General features: G+C 47.1%; 1 protein-coding gene across 1 annotated transcript in view; it reads left to right on the top strand.

Annotated features, from left to right (window-relative positions):
• LOC119394106 (uncharacterized) overlaps positions 1-16,994 on the top strand; it is a 129,427-nt gene extending 112,433 nt beyond the window's left edge. Inside the window, exons 3-5 of the mRNA XM_037661353.2 lie at positions 9,675-9,863; positions 10,807-10,918; positions 14,110-16,994. Coding sequence (XP_037517281.2) covers positions 9,675-9,863; positions 10,807-10,908 — 291 coding nt within the window. The 3' untranslated portion in view covers positions 10,909-10,918; positions 14,110-16,994. The remainder of the gene's footprint in view (positions 1-9,674; positions 9,864-10,806; positions 10,919-14,109) is intronic.
• The last annotated feature ends 559 nt before the right edge of the window (positions 16,995-17,553 follow it).

The following is a 17,553-nucleotide window of genomic DNA, read 5'->3' as shown; positions in this document are numbered from 1 at the left end:
GAGCCGGTGTGACTGTTTTGTGTCTGACAATTTTTCGCTATTTATGGTAAATGTTTTAGACTGACGTTGCTCTGAAGCGCTTCAGAAAGCCTTTTAACTCCCTCCCCCGTCGTACACTACCCCCAACCTTGAAAATGAATCTCGAAAATGAATCTCGAAAATGCGCGAGAAGGGATCGTCTTTATTAAGGACTGCGAGGTATAAACAGGAGAAAAAAAAAGGTTGCCCTCGTACTCAGCGTTCTTACAAAAACTTTTTCGTTGTTGTTGTTATGCGGACGTCACGTGAAGTCATGCGAGTCTTTCTTAGACGCAAAAATATCACTATCTTTCTCACTCATTCTCTCGCTCTGGTAATCCCAATTCGTCACATCGCTCGTTTTTTTTTTTTTTTGTTTTTCTTTTGCTACGGAATGGCCCATTAGACTGCCTCAACAATAGAACCTTTTTTTCTTCTTTGAACTGCCGCAGTGGTTGCTGAACGAGCTGGTGTTCCGGACCCATCCGAGCATAGGGACGCGTGTTCGACTCCCGCCCGCGTTTTGATTATAACGCTGCTCGTTTGAACGCTAAGTATAGACCCAGGTGGCAGAATTAATCAATAATCTGCCGCTACGCCGTTTTTCATAGTCCTCTTATTGAGCTAGTTGTTACTGAACGTTGAGTTATTTAGCACTGATGGATCATACAAAAAAAAGTTAGCCTGGAAAACACGGACAAAGTGAAGAGGAATAGACGACACGAAAAACGGCGTCAGTGTTATCTGCTTCCCCACACTTACGCCCGCTTTTGCAGGCCTAACACTTTTAAGAGCGAAGCGCTTTAAGCCACCGTTAAAACACGCGCGTTTCACGAAAAGCCAACCTTCCGCCGCTCGATCAGATACAGCCATGGGAGGCGTGGCAGCGATAACCACGGAGCTGCTATCGCTAAGCCACGCGTGGCGATGGAGACACTTCGCGCAACCGAGTTCCGCCACGCTTGCGCCGCTCGACCAGATACAGCCATGGGACGCGCAAAGAAAGTGTACGTACTCCCGAAGAAGAAGAAACAGCGCATCGTGAAGCGAGGCTCGTCGCTGTGCGAGAACGGCAGCGACGAGCAGATGCAGATTACGCGGCCAAGAAAAAGGGAGAACAAGAGACGACGAGAAGACACTGCCGATATAATAATATCTGGTGTTTAACGTCCCAAAACCACGATATGATTATGAGAGACGCCGTAGTGGAGGGCTCCGGAAATTTGGACCACCTGGGATTCTTTAACGTGCAACTAAATCTAAGTACACGAGCCTCACACATTTTCGCCCCCATCGAAAATGCAGCCGCCGCGGCCGGGATTCGATCCCGCGACCTTCGGGTCAGCAGTCGAGTGCCATAACCTCTAGACCACCGTGGCGGAGTCACTGCCGATCACCGTGAGTGGAATGCAGCGCGTATGCGTAGGTTTCACCTATGCGAACTTTGATCTTGCCTGCATAAGCGAGTTGTGCAAGCCGTTGGCAGCCTACCACAGTAATTGCAAGGCTCTGATGGTGAAGGTGCCGGTCAAGCCTGCATGGGTGCCCCGACCTGGTTTACCCCTTGATAACAGCAAAGACCTCTATGCGGCGACGAGCAACTGGAGACTATAGTCTACTAAGCGGCTACACCGCTTCTGGATGCTCCCTTGGCAAAGTAGAGCAAGAACATCGGGAAGAATCGATAGTAGTCTTCAATGGTAGTGATGAACCAAAAGAATACCCGAGGACGAGTCTGCGAGATAATTTCGACGATGATGATGGTGGTATCTACGACGATGACTACTAGATACTAATGAACACTTCTCTCACTCAGACGAGAACTCTCCGTCTCTCTTTAAAAAAGCGAAAGCTTGCACTCGGCCACGCAAGGCTTGAGACAGCAAATCTGGCCAATTCGATGTCATAATAAGCTAAGAAAGGCCACTGCCAAATTCAGCCTAGTTACAGCCAAGTTCAGACCTAGCTACAACCAATTTCAACCTAGTACAACCCCGTTAAGACGTAGCTACATCCAAGTTTAAACCTCGAGACAGCCAAGTTCAATCTAGTTACAACCAAGTTCAACCTAGTGCCAGCCACGAAACGCCGTCAAATCGGCCAACTTAGCTGTGTCTCAAGCCTTGTGCGGCCGAGTGCAAGCTTTCGCTTCTAGATGCGAAGCAGCTTTTGCTCGGGGCTGTGTCCGTCGTCGGTGGTGGCGTCCGCGCTCCACTGCGCATGCGCCTACTCTCTCTCCCACTCTCCTCCTATACGCAGGTGTTCAGTCGCCTTCTCTCCTCTCCTCCCCCGCGCTGCAGCCGCGCCACAGCCTCTCCTCCCACGTGATGCAGCCGCGCCGCAGCCAAATACAGCCTGTAATCCACTCTCTCCTCTCCCTCCCCCATTTCATGTGTATATAAGCGCGTGCGCTCGGTCGGCTTCCGTCATTCTCGCTTCGCTCCCGTTCAGATGAGTTGTAACGTCAACGTCGGCGCCACTCGTTCACTCGGCGCTAACGGAAAGCAACGCACAAACACAACTTAATGATAACACAAACACTAAATACAAACCTCACACACTAACGGAAATGCCGAGTGAACGTAACGGAAACTTAGTGTGCGCCCAGAATGCTGCTTTGCATCCCCTCATGGTTCCATTGAGTGGGAGATGGTGTAATTTTTTTTCTATCATGAAACCGTTTATATGACAAATTACAACGAAGGTGGTACACTCATACGGAGAACAGCGATACGTCCACGATGAGCCTGGCCAGAATGTCGCAATTTCCACATACCAGCGCTCATCTCATCAGATCATCAACAGAAGCTCAATTCGGCGCAGTCAACGAAACTCTATAAAGTAAGCGCTATGCAAGCACCAGCGACAGCCGAAGGCCACGGGACCGCTTTGCAGTGGGAACCTAGACACTGTGGCTGTATAGAAAACGCCTACAGACGCCATTGCCGAGGACGGCCGCTTTGTGAAATCCACTACAAAGATCCCATTTTCGCGGGAGGGTATCCCGCACATCGGATGGCGAACTCAGCTTGCTTTTCGAATCGACCCTGATCGTCAGTACGCCCCTTTTTATCGCACCAACCTTTAGTGGAGCCGCAGCGTTCCCCGTAGCCTGGACAAACAAGATGAGATGGGGCTTCATTCGCAGTTTGAGCCTGTAAGCTACTCCAGTGGTTGTTTGCTTGCCTTGCTTGCTTGCCTTGCTTGCCTTGCTTGCCTTGCTTACCTTGCCTTGCTTTGCCTTGCCTTGCCTTGCTTTGCTTTGCTTTGCTTTGCTTTGCTTTTCTCTTGCTTGCTTGCTTGCTTGCTTGCTTGCTTGCTTGCTTGCTTGTTTGTTTTGTTTTGCTTAGATCCGGCAATTCTTTTCTCCGTTTTGTTACGGGTGCAGACTACATGACGACATGAAACGTACGTGGGGTGTTAGTGTTGTCAATATAGCACAGCGCGGTTAGCTGCAATGACTTCATGTAGGCAGAGTAGAAGAGGCAAATTATTTAGGCGAGAGCCTTAAGTGTCTCACGTGCCTTAAATGCCTTGTAAAACGCTGCGTGTGGTAAAAAAACCCACGTGACGTCAGGGAAGTCGAGTTTGAGCCGGAATAGAACCAGGTATTCTGCGTGGCACTCAAGCACTCTGCCTCAGAAACACACCAGTGATTGAAATCGCTTTGGAAAACGACCCTATACTGTCGTCACAGCATAAACAAGATGTGCAGCTACTCGTGTGACCTCTCAAGCTCCGAATATGATGATGATTACAATGACGATAAAATAGCCACACAAGACGTCTTTCGCCTTCGAGACGTCTTACGCGAATGCATAAGAGTTCTTGTTAGGGCTTTGGGACAAACTTGGAAACGAAATCCTAGCCGCGAACGCTTTATGTGCTTTAATTATACGAATATAATGTTTTAGACATTATTTGATCTTGTTAGTCATCCGGCCTGAATAATTTAGGACAAATGATTAAAATTATTAAATTGTTCATACGTAGTTCTCTCTTGCTCTCTCGCTCTTTCGTTTCTCCGCTTCTTGATTTTGTTTTCTAATAATGTCCTTTCAAACGGATCATTTGATGCAGCAAGCTGTGCATATGGCAGAAATGATACTTCAAGATTACATTAAACTTTTTTATCTGCTCATGTCTTTTATTTGAAATTAATACCGAATAAATACAATAAGTAAGTTCACGCTAATTAAGTATTCCTTCAAACACCATGCAAATTAATTGACGGACGAAGTTACAAGGTTACTGTAACACGAAGACAGCGGTACCACTAGCCTACGTATTTGTTAAAGGAAAAGCATAGAAATAAAGCGTGACGTATGTCACAAATTTCCAAGAGTTCTATCGTACTTCGGCTGCTGTGGTGAAGAAAAAAATCTACAAAACTTTCTAGAGTGAAAAACGCAGTTTTTGACGCCACCAAAAAGGCTTCCGCTAACTTTGACAAATGCCAGAACATTTTCCTTTCTCTCTTCCTTATTTGAGCTTCCTTTCAACACGGATGTTCAACTGAAAAAAAAGATGGTGTCTAAGAACCTATAATGTTATATTAGTGAAATGTAAGAATCTGAAGAAGTAAGTAATCAGTAACTGCTCAATCTACGCCTTTCTTCGCGCAAATGTAATCTACAGAAAGGTACTGTAGGTCATGCCTAAACGAAGAAAAAATGCCTAGAAAATATATTTTCATCTATGTGAAAAAAACGTGATGGTGGCATTGGTTTGATGCGGTTATCAGTACTTAAAACGCAAAGGCCCATCGCAACGTTTAATGTAGAGCACGCGGCCTGAAGAGCAAATTGAAGAAAATACAGGGAGGAAGAAAAAAACATACGAAATCACAAAAATGAAAGTGCGCGACGCAAGAAGCAACAACATGCGTAAAAGATGAGGAAGTCTGTGCGAATGGACGCAAACCTTTCAAAAGTCCTACTGCCGCACGATTCATGGCCGATCCCCCGTGGTTGGTTCAGCCATTCCTCGAGGAACCAACCAACCAACTTTGGAAATATTTTATTGTTTGCAATAGGAGCGGCTAGAGGGAATGATGTCATCGTCGTGAACTCATGGAAGCCCCTCACTTTCAGCAATCAATGCCGAGAAAAAACAAACATTGTTCGCCGTGCGTTTACATTATCCGCCATTGACGGCGAACACACGCTGCACCCGCCTTGCAGGAACAGCCCGAACCGACAACAAACGTGCCGGTGACCGTAAGACAAATGCTCCACATAAACACGGCGGAAGAGGGGGTACTATGTAATGGACAAATACGCAGTGTAAACAAAGTCCGGTATCATATATACCTATCTGGGCTTACCGCAGCTGAGCGTAAAGAATTTAGATAGATGAGCTTCGCGGTCCAGTACTTCCCATGCAGCGGTGACTCTCGCCGGCAGTGGGACATTCCGGCGGCGAATAAACAAGGATACCGCAAGTACATGAACAAAATACGCGTTGTCAGTGACCGACCGAAGAGGGACGCGCGAAACAAGCAAACAAAAACAACGGAAACTCGGACGTCACGTGGTAGCGACAGAGCGGAACTGCGTTCCGCGCATACGCCAAATTACGTCCGAAAAGAATGAAGTGCCCGCGGGCCTCGGCAACATTACGCGTCACGTCGAAGCGATACGGAGCAGTCGTTTTCTTTCGCGATCGCATATATTTAAGAGCCGTTCGCAGCGAAGAAGCGAGCAAAAAAAGAAAAGACGACCGCGCATTGTTTGCGAGACAAACGAGCGGGTGGAACCTACGCACAACGGGCCCTACTTGGGTCTTTCATTTCATTGTCTTTCATTCGTTCCATTTTTCGTCGAAGTTGCACCGCAAAGACTGATGAGCTTGCAATGTGTGCACAGAAGTGGTTTGCACCCGCTCCCGAGAAAAAAAAACGAAGAATAAAAACACGACGGAGGCTTGAATGGTTGAAAAAATTACTGAACCATCGACGTTTAATGTGACTCCCCTTCATCTTTTTTTCTTTTTGCAACGTTTTCCTAATCGTTGCCACTCGCAGCATCAAGCTTCGCTCATATACAAGCCCAGATTGCCTGACTTCGTTTCACGAGAACTTCCAGTATGGCTAAATATATACCCGCCTCACGCGCGGGGGAACGCGCAAGACCATCAAACCATTACATACCGCTCACGTACAGTATATACACACATCCTGGTATAATGGTTGCACAGCTCATGCAGAACCCCTTGCGCGTTTTGGCAAATGGCCAACGTTATATAAGAACATCCGCGCACTCGCCATTCCGGCCTCCCGTACTTTTATAGATGCTCGTTTGTTCTGTGCATCATTTTCATTATGGGTCACATTACGGCATCGAGGCTCACTTATCGAATGCTACGTAGGGAAATCACTGCGGCTCGATCTCGAGAGCCGTATTAACGACGGTTTCCAGGCGCTCATCTTCATCGGGGTGATGTTACGATCTCCACCCCCCCCCCCCTTCTTTTTTTTTATTTCTCGTCAATATGGCGCTATAACGTTGCCTATTGCGCGTTTTACTTTATCTTAAAAATAGCACCTGTCATGTGCGTCATCTGCATCCATCCGTTCTGAGTAAATACAATCAAAACTACATAAATTAGGGTTCGTTAGCGTTTAGGGAAAAGTATCAACATGGAGTTGTCGGGCAGTGCCTTCCAACGCTTGAGCATAGATTCCTTACGAAAAGCGCATACTATACATAACTAGCAAGTGACGCCAGTTCCGGTCTTCTGTCCGCCATCACCGAACAGATACGTCTCAGTGTTTACGTTGTGTTTACGTTCGTGCGCAGATCGTTCAGCGTAGTGCGCGTGTTTTGATCGTTTGCCTTGCGCTTATGACGAACGGAATCGTTCAAAACATTAGGCAGCCTGCAGTGTCGCCAGTGGTGTCGCACGTAATTGTTGAAACAACTTCACACGAGTCACCTACAGCGGCGCTCTTCGCCGCCTGCATTTTGCAGCGCTCAAACTGCACAGATTTCGTGGCTGATTGCTGCATGAAACCATGGCCCAATAACATGTTTGGCGCCCAATCGGGGTTCGTTTCACCGAAGAGAGGGCCTCCAGAAAACCTGTGTTCGATTCGGTGCTTGTTCAATTCTGTGTTCAATTGGGTGCTTCACGTTTCGACAAAAATTGACCTCGCGCATGACTCCATGGTGATACACTCGGCGAAAAGGTGAAGAGATTCGGAAGCATAACTTGCCTGTTATGAAGTGACACCCGCACACACATACGTTGTGCAACGTCTGAGGTCCTTCCTGTTTACGCGCGCATAAGCCATGTGCTCCGCTTCTCGGACAGCTCTTTGGTGCGATCGCACGGTTTTGTGATCACGTTTGGCAAACAGTACGTCCCCGCGTCTGTTTTTATTATTATTATTATTATTGATTTACACTTCTCGTGCAGCAGCCAAATATCGCACAAATCGCCGTTGCAGCGTTGACGGGACATGCGAGAGCCGCACAGCTTGACTCGGTGTCGGTGGGGCATGCCGCGAAATCATATCCCAGAGTTCCGCAATGTGACGTAGTTGCATGTGAACAAAAAGTCCATTGAAAATAAAGGAAGTCGAAGTTGTTGGGCATTGCCATCCAACGCTTGAGCATATATGCCTTACGAAAAGCTCATAACTATTCAGTTGTATGTGGAAAAAAGTCTATTGAAAACAAAGGCAGTCAACAAAAAAAAACACCGTAATAATTAGGAAGGCTTTTGTAAGGGATACGCAGTGTTTGCGGTACACGTCACATGCGCGACACGGTAGTTCATGCAATCCTGAACCTGTCAGTGTGTGGCGTTGCTGTGTAGTGCATGTGTGCCTGATAAAATACTAAATATTCCTTTTCTCCCAACGAGCCAACGAGATTTAGGTCGCGCGGCAAGTCTACATTGTTATTTTTGTTCGCTAAGCCGTGGTGCGACGACACACTAAAATGAAGTTGTTTCCGAAGGCGTGACAGCGGAACATCGTCATTACTCGTCATTTTTATAACATCGTCATTACTCGAATTACTCGTTATTTTAGCCAAACATAATTGCAGTGAAGCGACAAGAACGTAGCAAGACACAAGCAATCGTTTATCGATATACAACAAAAAGTAGCGCGCACAGCCTGCATCCAGTTCTTACCACATGTTCCAACTCCCGCGTGAAAGGCGCACCTCATAGCTTGCGTCGGGAATCACCGACGTGGCGCTCTAATAACGCTTGCCGTATTCTCCTCCCCCCCCACCCCCGCGTTTTCGTTTACCCCTGACGAAATTACACACAATATGCAAATAAATTTCAACAGAACGTCTTCAGGGGGCAACACCTCAATATACACTCAATATAACTTCTACAACATTTTTTTTCTTAAGGCTACACCAAGTTTCGCTAAGCATTTCACTAAAAATTACACCATTTCCCGCTAAAGGGGACCATGAGGCGATGCGAAGCCGGGGCACTTGCACGATCGCGTTCCATTGGCGTTATTTGGGCATGCTACCGACCTCGCGTCGTGGAACGCGAAGAGGGACGCTACGCGCGTCTTGTCTTTCCTCTAACCTGGCCGTTAATTCTCACAGGGCGAGCGGGCAACGCAGTCGGCAGGCGGGCGAGAGGGGGGTAGCGTAGGAGAGGAGAGAGAGGGGGAGGGGACGCGCATGCGCTGGTGCTCATCGCGGCGTTGCACAGGAGAGAATTTCGGCATGTGTAGCCCGCGTTTCAGAGGAAGAGTGGAAAGGGGGAGGGGAGAGGGAAAGTGGAGAGTGGAGGGGAGGGGAAAGGGGGAGGATAGAGGAGGAGTGGAGAGGGTATGCGCATGCGCAGTAAGGGTTGTCACGCCGCACACCACCACCACCACCGGATTGAACTCCGCCATAAAGTACTTCGCATCTAAAAAGACACATGCATTTGTATCTGTGCTTCCGTGTAAGGGTACGAACACACTGGCGGCGCGGCACTCTCCCGCCCGCCGCTCACCGCTCGCTCGATGCCGCTTTTCTCTCTTTCTCCCGCGGAGCGTCAAAATCTTTCTCCCGCCGACTCGATCGCTCGGGGACCTATTTTCGCCGCTACCGCCGGCTGCCGCGCAAGCAAACCACCAATCAGCGCCTGCTTTACCTCCTCTTCCTTCTCACGCGGGCTGTCGTCATAGCAACCAGACATTCTCCTTACCCGCGCAACTCCTCTCCGTCTTTCTGGGAGAAATCGCGAGCCGGCAGCAAGCCGGCGGGTGCGCGCTCCTCGACATGTCCGTTCTTGTCTCGTGATTCTCGCGCCGGCAATGTGGACAGCGTGTTGCTGCTTGCCGCGCGGAGGCGCCGACGGGCGGGACGCCGCCGCGGCATGCTTCCCGCCAGTGTGCACGTACCTTAAGGGGGGCAGCGGTCTCACCAAGATGTCTATAGACAGCTTTCATTCACCGCTCCTGTATGTTTCCAAATTGGACGAAATAAATTTGATTGATTGATTGATTGATTGATTGATTGATTGATTGATTGATTGGTTGATTGATTGATTGATTGATTGATTGATTGATTGATTGATTGATTGATTGATTGATTGATTGATTGATTGATTGATTGTAACAGGATGCATTCTCAATTAAATTCATCTGTCTTTCCTTTTTCGGGCTTGCACGATGGCGCTGACGAGAGCAGCTGGCCGACATCGACCTGACCGACCCGAGCCTAAACCAGGCGGCAAGTAAGATCCAGGCCACGTTCCGGGGTCACAAGGTTCGCAAGAGCCCGCTGCACCAACCCAAGGAACACGGGGACCAGCAGCAGCAGCAGGAAGGGAAAGCCGGAGACCAGGCGGACGACGACGCCAGCAAGGAACTGCCCGACGTGAGTGCTTACACCGACTTGCCTCCTTCCCCTGTCCCTACATGCACGTGGCTATACGGACGTAGCTCAATGAAAGCATTCTACGCAAGGCGAAAGCAAGAGAGCAAAAAACCAATTCGGCGTCTTCCCAATTCAACCTGCATAGCAGCTCGTGCTTGAACAAGGACGTAGGTGCTCAGGGTCCTGCATTAGAGGGGTCAAGTTTCACCGCGCCCCCGCGCCCCCACTCGTTGGTCGAGTCCCAAGGAAACAAGCATCGCAGTGGATGCAAAAATGTAAATGACGCGATCGTGTGCTTCTCTCAACGGCCTGCCTACGGTTCTCGGCGTTCCGGATGCAAATGTGGGCAGTAAACAGTTCTTGGAACGCAACATCAGAGGTTCTCAGCCGCCGTTATCGTCAGAAACCTGCATGGCCATAACCTTGCTCCTAAAACTGACGGGTCAGGTACATGACTGAGTAAAAGTATGTGGCAGACTTGCGCAAACCCTAGATAACTAGGCTCCCTCCCCCGCCCCACCCTAGGCTGCAAGGACACCCAGGATTGCAAGGACACCTATGAACTTAGATTTTTAGGTGCACGTTACAGAACCCCCGGTGATCAAAATTAATTCCACAGTTCCCCACTACGGTGTGCTTCATAATCATATATAGTGGTTTTTGGCGCGTAAAACACCAGAATATAAACTTCGACATGGTCCGCTTACACGGGACGCGTTCTTCATTCCGCGCGAGGTTCGCACCGAATGACGACCGTGTACAGACGATTAAAGAGAAAAATCAGTCGCACTAGCGAAGCACTCTACCTTATATATGCTTTTGCGCTCGCCGAGAGCGAACCAAGGAATCCCGTTTTCTGCTTCACCGGTCGTGCACTGTAAGCGCGCGCGATGCCTTGCATCAACACGACCGTGTATAACTTCATGATCCTCTGTTTGCGCAGGAGCTTGAGGACATGGACCTGAACGACCCCGATCTGGCGAAGGCAGCTGTCAAGATACAAGCCACGTTCCGAGGCTACAAGACGCGCGCAAAGCCAGAATGACCACAGACAGGTGAACGCGCAGCGCCGTTGACACCACTGCGATACCGTTGCTTAATTTCTCAAACACGTCCCATGCGGTGCGTAGCAACAACGCTTTCGAGGGTTTCAGCAAAGAGATGAGAAAGAGCAAAGAGATTTTATAGAGCTGCTGCAGAAGTAAGACCGTTTAAAGGGCTATACCGAATGACGACCTCAATTCCACGCCGTTTTCTTTCGCCCTGTGTCGTCTCCGTCGTGCTCCTCAGCACAACCTTCAATGTTCTGCCACGGCTGCTTTGCATTTTTCACAGGTCGGCACGTCTTTCATGCATACGGAAGTAGAGCACGTTCTGGTTGCTTAGGTGATGACGGCCGGAAAGTGCGTATGGGAGTAACAGCAAAACAGAAACGCTGTTGGAGGGGAAAAAATGGGGGGAGGGGACGCAGTTTTTCGGCCACGCGCTGATGAAACTTTTCTTTTAACGAGATAGCATCGGGCATCGCATCCCGTATACCTCGATTCGAGCCTTATCAGCGCTGCCGACAGTACGGGCGAATTTCTATGCCATGCAACGCCGGAAGGAAGATGCACGGTATACAGCGGCCCAATCCGTGTCGGATCAGCTTTTTCTTTTATGCTTCATTAACGAGCCTTTTTTGCCGCGCGCTCTCCGCATTATATTTACGCGACTTGAGGCCACTACAAAATGTTTTATCAAATTCGAGAAAAAGGAAGTAGGAACCACTCTAAGAAAAAAAAATACGTGTCAGTTACTCCTTTCGGTGGACTTGCCACGTGTATGAAGTATATAGAGAGGCACGTTAACTCTATTTTCGACATCACGACTCTCAGAAGAGAGTTATATCTCCAATTATCTCCAAAGAGAGTTCACGTGTCTCTTTAAAGAGAGTCATATAAGTGGAAAGTCAGTACTCACAATAAACAAAGAGTCAAGTGACTCTTTTATTTCTTAGGTGAGGAGAAATATGGGGAGTGTAAATGACGTTACCCCTAGCAGTCTTCTATGATCGAATTTTCATCCGCCGTTCTGGAGCGTTCATCTTCGAAAAGTGAAGGTCGTAAAGAGGCAAATCCTTTTTCCTTTTTTTTTTTGCTTTTAAAAGGGACCTCAAGGAGTTTCCCGGCGCTCAATCCCGGTTCTGTTTTGATCGATAAGTTTTCCCGGCGCAATGATAGCTGCAGATCGCGGACGACGGTCGCCATAATTCGATTCCGGAACTCCGCCGCCCCTTTCGCGGCAGTCTTACGTAATTCAGAGCACAGTCGCCGTAATTGGATCTCAGAAAACTCAAAACTCCGCTTAATGCAAACAAAAACTCGCACTTCTGATTGGCTCCGCGCTATGTACTCGACGCATTCCGAAACCACGGAACTCAAACAATGCCTTCGGCAAATAGAAGCACTCAGCATGCTTAGCGCGAAGTGCAATCGAAAATACGATATCTGAAACTTAGTTTTTCTAGAAAGGGGTTAGATATTCAGAAGTTAAGCATATAAAATTTAAACAGAGATCAGCTGACGCATGACATAAAAACAATTGAACATATACTCTCTTGCAAATTTTGTGTATTCATCTAGAGATAACGCTTGAGGCAGTAGACCTGACCAATAGGCAACGCTTCGAAGACGACAGGAAAAAAATTAATTCTAACCGCGGTGAAGGATAGTGAAAAGAATAGCGCACAATGAAGCAACCATTCTGCTGTCAATGTGCAACTTTCCGAGTTTACTTAAAGACCTGAATGAACCGTCAGGTCTTAAATGCGCGAGTTGTTTGTGGCATATGTCTCATCGCATCGTTTCAAAGGGCATGCTCACACAATCACCGTCCTCAGCCCGAACAAAACTAGCCCACGTCGCGATGAAAAACCGAATGATGTGCAGCGAGTGAACAGGCGGACACATCCACACAAATTATGACAACGGGGCGAGCCACAATGTCCGCAATATGCTCGTAATAGCAAATCAGGCATGTCTGAAGCATGTTTTGTTCACTGATTATCGGATGAGGCGAGCCGAAACATTTAAATTAACCGACACGAATGCAATAAGCATATGCGTGTATACCGACCAAATGTAGCTTGACAGAAGCACAGCCAAAGTTTGGGCTCTTGAGCGATTAGTATACATAGGATGTTGCATGCATACTCCTCTCGACAAAGAGAATCACTAAAATATGCCCTATCTGCCCATTTTTCACGTTTCCATTTACCGCTGAGACTGCTTTATAAATCATAGCGATTTTCTTCCAGTGACAAGTGATTCTAGCGTTGCGCGAAGGTCTCGCACTTAAAGAGGTAATGAAATACTTTCCCAAGTAACCAACGAATTACCTAGGAATCGGAGTTTGTTGCCTCACGAATCGACTCCCACAAAAAAAAATTTCGAATCCGCCCAGCACGAGCGAAGTTACAGGGATTTGTCGCACGCTTTAAGCGCGTTCTCTCGTCCCGACGTGCGCGCTGGAAGCTACACATGGATGGATGGCACTGGGAAAAAAAGTTACGTCAGCGTGCGTCAGGACCTTGAGTGTGTGTGACCAGACGCGATCGCTTTTTCCCGTTGCGATTCCTAAGCTCTAGTTTGTCTACTGTGTAATGTTAGCCGACTATAGAGCGCGGCGACATCCCGCGGTGACACCTCGTTGCAAGAAGCGCATCAGATCCAAACGCCACAGTTGCATCATGCCGGCTATTGGCCGATAGCATGCTACCTGTTTTTCAATGTCGAACAGCAGGCGCCGGCAGCTCCGAAAAGAGAGTGAGCACTGGCCTCGCTATGAAAAGAGGGCACATGATAAAATGGCAACTTCGCGCTCCGTTTCTAAAATCTTGCCGCGCACGGCGGCAAAACTTGGCTGAGTTGTTCACAGCAGTGTCTGCTTTCCGCAGGATGTGTTTTTTCATCAAGCCCGAGGGGTGGTTAATGACCCCTTTAAATGCTGCCAACATACAGCCAAACGCCTCTACTGATTAATAAGCTGTGTATATACAACGAAGGATTCTTTGCGTCTAGGCTATACTAGGAATGTCAAGGTGCGCGACCTTTAAAACGAAGTGACCTGTACAACGAAGTATGTTGAAGGCTCCGAGCACTTCACTATAAAGGCTTTTCACTGTATGTCATAAAAAAAGTAAAATTTGCAGTGCTCACGGGAACACTAATGTTCTTTTCTTATTGCTTCCATCCACCCCACTTAGGTTGAAGACCATCGTGAAGACTTCGAGGAAGCCTGCCCATACATGAATTATTTATGACATAGCATGCGACTCTACAATGTTCGACTTCATCTAACTCCGATGCACGCAACAGAGGCAACGTGGAAGAAGCTGGCCACCAAAAGAAACTTTTCTGGCAACCCTGGTCACACTGCACATCCCACATTCCCCAAGACGCTTCGTATTTCAAATCTTCACCGGTGCTTCGGTAACCCCAATGCATTCAAATTTCATATAAGCAGTTACACTAATGTAGAAATTACAGTCCATCGCCAGCTCGCGTGCAAACGCTTCGGGAAAATAGATATAGTTGAATGCGCAGGTGGAGTTATCGCTCCATATTTCTCTACAGTCGGTTGTTGTCTAAGCGTTTTGTATGAGCACGTGTTACCTGGCCTCTAGCAGGCGCCTACGCACTTGCAAAATTCTGAAGCTCTTTTTATGTCGTATTCCCTTTCCCTCAGAGCAGGATAGCAAACAGCACGCGCGTCTGGTTACCCTCCCCCCTGCCTTTCCTGTTCCTCGTTTCTCTCTCTCTCTCTAAAGCTCAAGACTGCATTCGAACCTGTATTTCAGACGCGAGTTACGTGCCCGTGCACATGCACAATGTTATCTGAAAATTTTTCGTCGAGCCTTTCGCGTGCCGACAAACGTTCCACTCTTCGGCTTCGTCGAATGATGCGGTCATTGCGTTATAACAAATCCACCGTATAATCAGCCGCTTACCTCAGCGGTCACTGGAAAGCGGAGGAGTGTAAGAATAGGTTCGAGACGCTTATTAGGTAGCATGCGGGACTGCAGGTTTGCCACCCGCAAGCAACATCTCGTGCAGAGAATTGCTTCTCTCAATTGCATCCAAGATATTCAACACGCTGTAATGAAGAAATGCTTCGCAGGCAATGAGTAATAATAAGAACTACCCAATAAACGTATTCGAGATGCTTCGCACGCAAGCCTAGATTGCATGGCGCCCTCAAACTAATTCTCGTCTAAGGAATATTAGGGGAGCATGGCACACGACACCAAAATCTGCAGCATAATAAGAAAAAAAGTGTTTGCGAGGAGTGTAGTGCTCGATTTCTTAGATACTCGCCGCACGTTCAAGCTGAAAATCTCGCATGTCATGGTAATGACATCAGTGGTATGGCTAATTTGCTTCCATTGCACGGAGCTGAAGGCGAGCGTGAGGTCGAGATGCGATCCTGAGCGCGGTTTTCTGTACTTGCAGTTAAAACAACAACAAAAAATCTTTCAAAGGACATTTGCAACTAAAACTACCGAAAACAAAGGCTAGGACGGAGTAAGAAATTATGCGAAGGCAAGGGTATGAAGAACTGAGCCAGTGAGCTCCCTGTGGAAGAAGCATATCATTCTCGGCTTACTATAGCTAAACGTGCACGTCTATGATTTACTAATGGCCAGCTCCTATTCAAGCAGTCATTTAAAACAAGGACAGAGCAACTTGCTCGACACAACCGACAAAGTTAGGCATATCTGCACTGACATAATAGCCAGGAAACCACCTGGAATGCAACCAAAATAGCGCTGAAGGTCTGGAACAGAAATTATTTTCCTCTCTAATAATCTTGGCTCCTAAGACATTTCAGGCATCCGCGTAAGGCTTTAGAATTATAATGATATAAATCTTAATCAATTAAGACACAATTCATTTACAGCATTGTTATCCTTCTGCAGAAGACCTAAGAACTCCACTGTGAGCCCTGCCTCCCCCTCCTCCCCCCCATTCACATTCAGAATATATTAGCATCATTATAACGTGTCCTCTGCGGTAAGAATTAAAAGAGACAAGGCACTAACACATTTGTGGTCCAGTTACACAAAATATGACTCACAGTTCAAAACTTAATCTTCATAGACAATGCCAAGAGCCTGTAGCCAAGACAATGTTTTAAAGGCTGAATCATCATATTTAGCAGAACTCCGATTACTCTAATCTGCACGCAGCCATTTTACTTCCACAACTGTAAACATGCTATGTGTCTGCGTAACTGTGTCACAGTGTCACAGATTTGTTACTACTTAAATTCTGTTCAATTTTATGTAGCATAAAACCACGAAAGCACAAAACAAACAAAAATTAACACGACTCGGCTACAATACATCTCTAAGCGAATTTTGAAATATTTTTCTTCCAATGTCAACATTTTCCCATCGGACAAATAATGTGCATCACAAATGCACTGCGAAGAAACGCCTGCGATAACATATACAGTAAGTATTCAATCACAGTGCTATTAGGAACCTGTACTTCACTCGCCAACCTTACTGCCTTTGCCTTTGGAAAGCAGCTCGCGACTTGAATGCTTTGGTGTTGCTTGTGAAGCCTGCATGCACTTGTTCAAACATGCTTGAGAACATCGCTGTGATGTTTGAAAGTCGATATCAAAGGGAAGTGTAATAGCCATAGGCGTGCGCAGGGTTCCCCATCAGGGAGGGGCAAAGGTTCACCGCAGCGCCCCCCCCCACCCTACTAAGTCAATGTAGGGGTCAGGTTTTGCGCCCCCTCCCTCTTAGGTGATTAGGAGGGGGCGGCCCCTGTGCGCACGCCTATGGTAATAGCTGAATGAGTTGGGCAGGCGGGCGCTGTTAACTGACTGGTTGGTTGTAGCCTTTGTAGGGATGCAGGCATTTGCTCTGCCTTGGCTCGTTTTCGCTTTATTTCTCCGATGCCTCACATTCACATTGGACCAGTGTTCGGAAAAGAACCTCAACACCTGGGGTGACGTGTTACAGGGAGTAGAACATTTGAATATGTGTGTGGCTACAGTGAAGATGATATATGTGCTACGTACGATAAAAGAAGGAAGATATGTCTTCATTCTCTAATAAAAGTATTATTATCAACATTCACGGCACTGGGAGTTCCTTTTCACTACATCTGCGAACTATTACGCTTGCACTGCTTATTTCAGTGTGAAAATTCATCTGCAATGAAACTGCAAGGATGAGACGTTCAACTGAGGTGACATCTGGAGCATGCGTTTGAAGAATTATGAAGAATATCAGTGTGTGAATCACACACTGATGATCACATTTTCGAAGTGCCATGGACACAAAAAAAAACCAGCAAGAATGATCGCAAAGAAGCCTGGTTTTAAAGCATCTTTCTTTTATTTTTACACCAATCTAGAAGTCTTCAGTCATGTTTCGTTTTACATGCGAATTTCAAATATTACTTAGTTCTTTTTTTTTTTCTGTAGGAGAATTATTTAGTAAACTACTTAATAAGAAAATGATATATACCTTCATACCTCAAATTGTGAACAATTGAAAAGAGAAAATTTCATTTCAATTCATAGATGAAGAGCCGAAAGCGTGATAAGTGATAATAAAAGCAGATTTTATCAATGACCAGTACAAATGCCAGCATGTTATATTGAACTTCACTTTCTGCATCGTGAAAAC

Source organism: Rhipicephalus sanguineus, chromosome 5 (genome assembly GCF_013339695.2).
Source record: "Rhipicephalus sanguineus isolate Rsan-2018 chromosome 5, BIME_Rsan_1.4, whole genome shotgun sequence".
NCBI lineage: Eukaryota > Metazoa > Arthropoda > Arachnida > Ixodida > Ixodidae > Rhipicephalus > Rhipicephalus sanguineus.
This window is presented reverse-complemented; position numbering and strand designations above follow the sequence as displayed.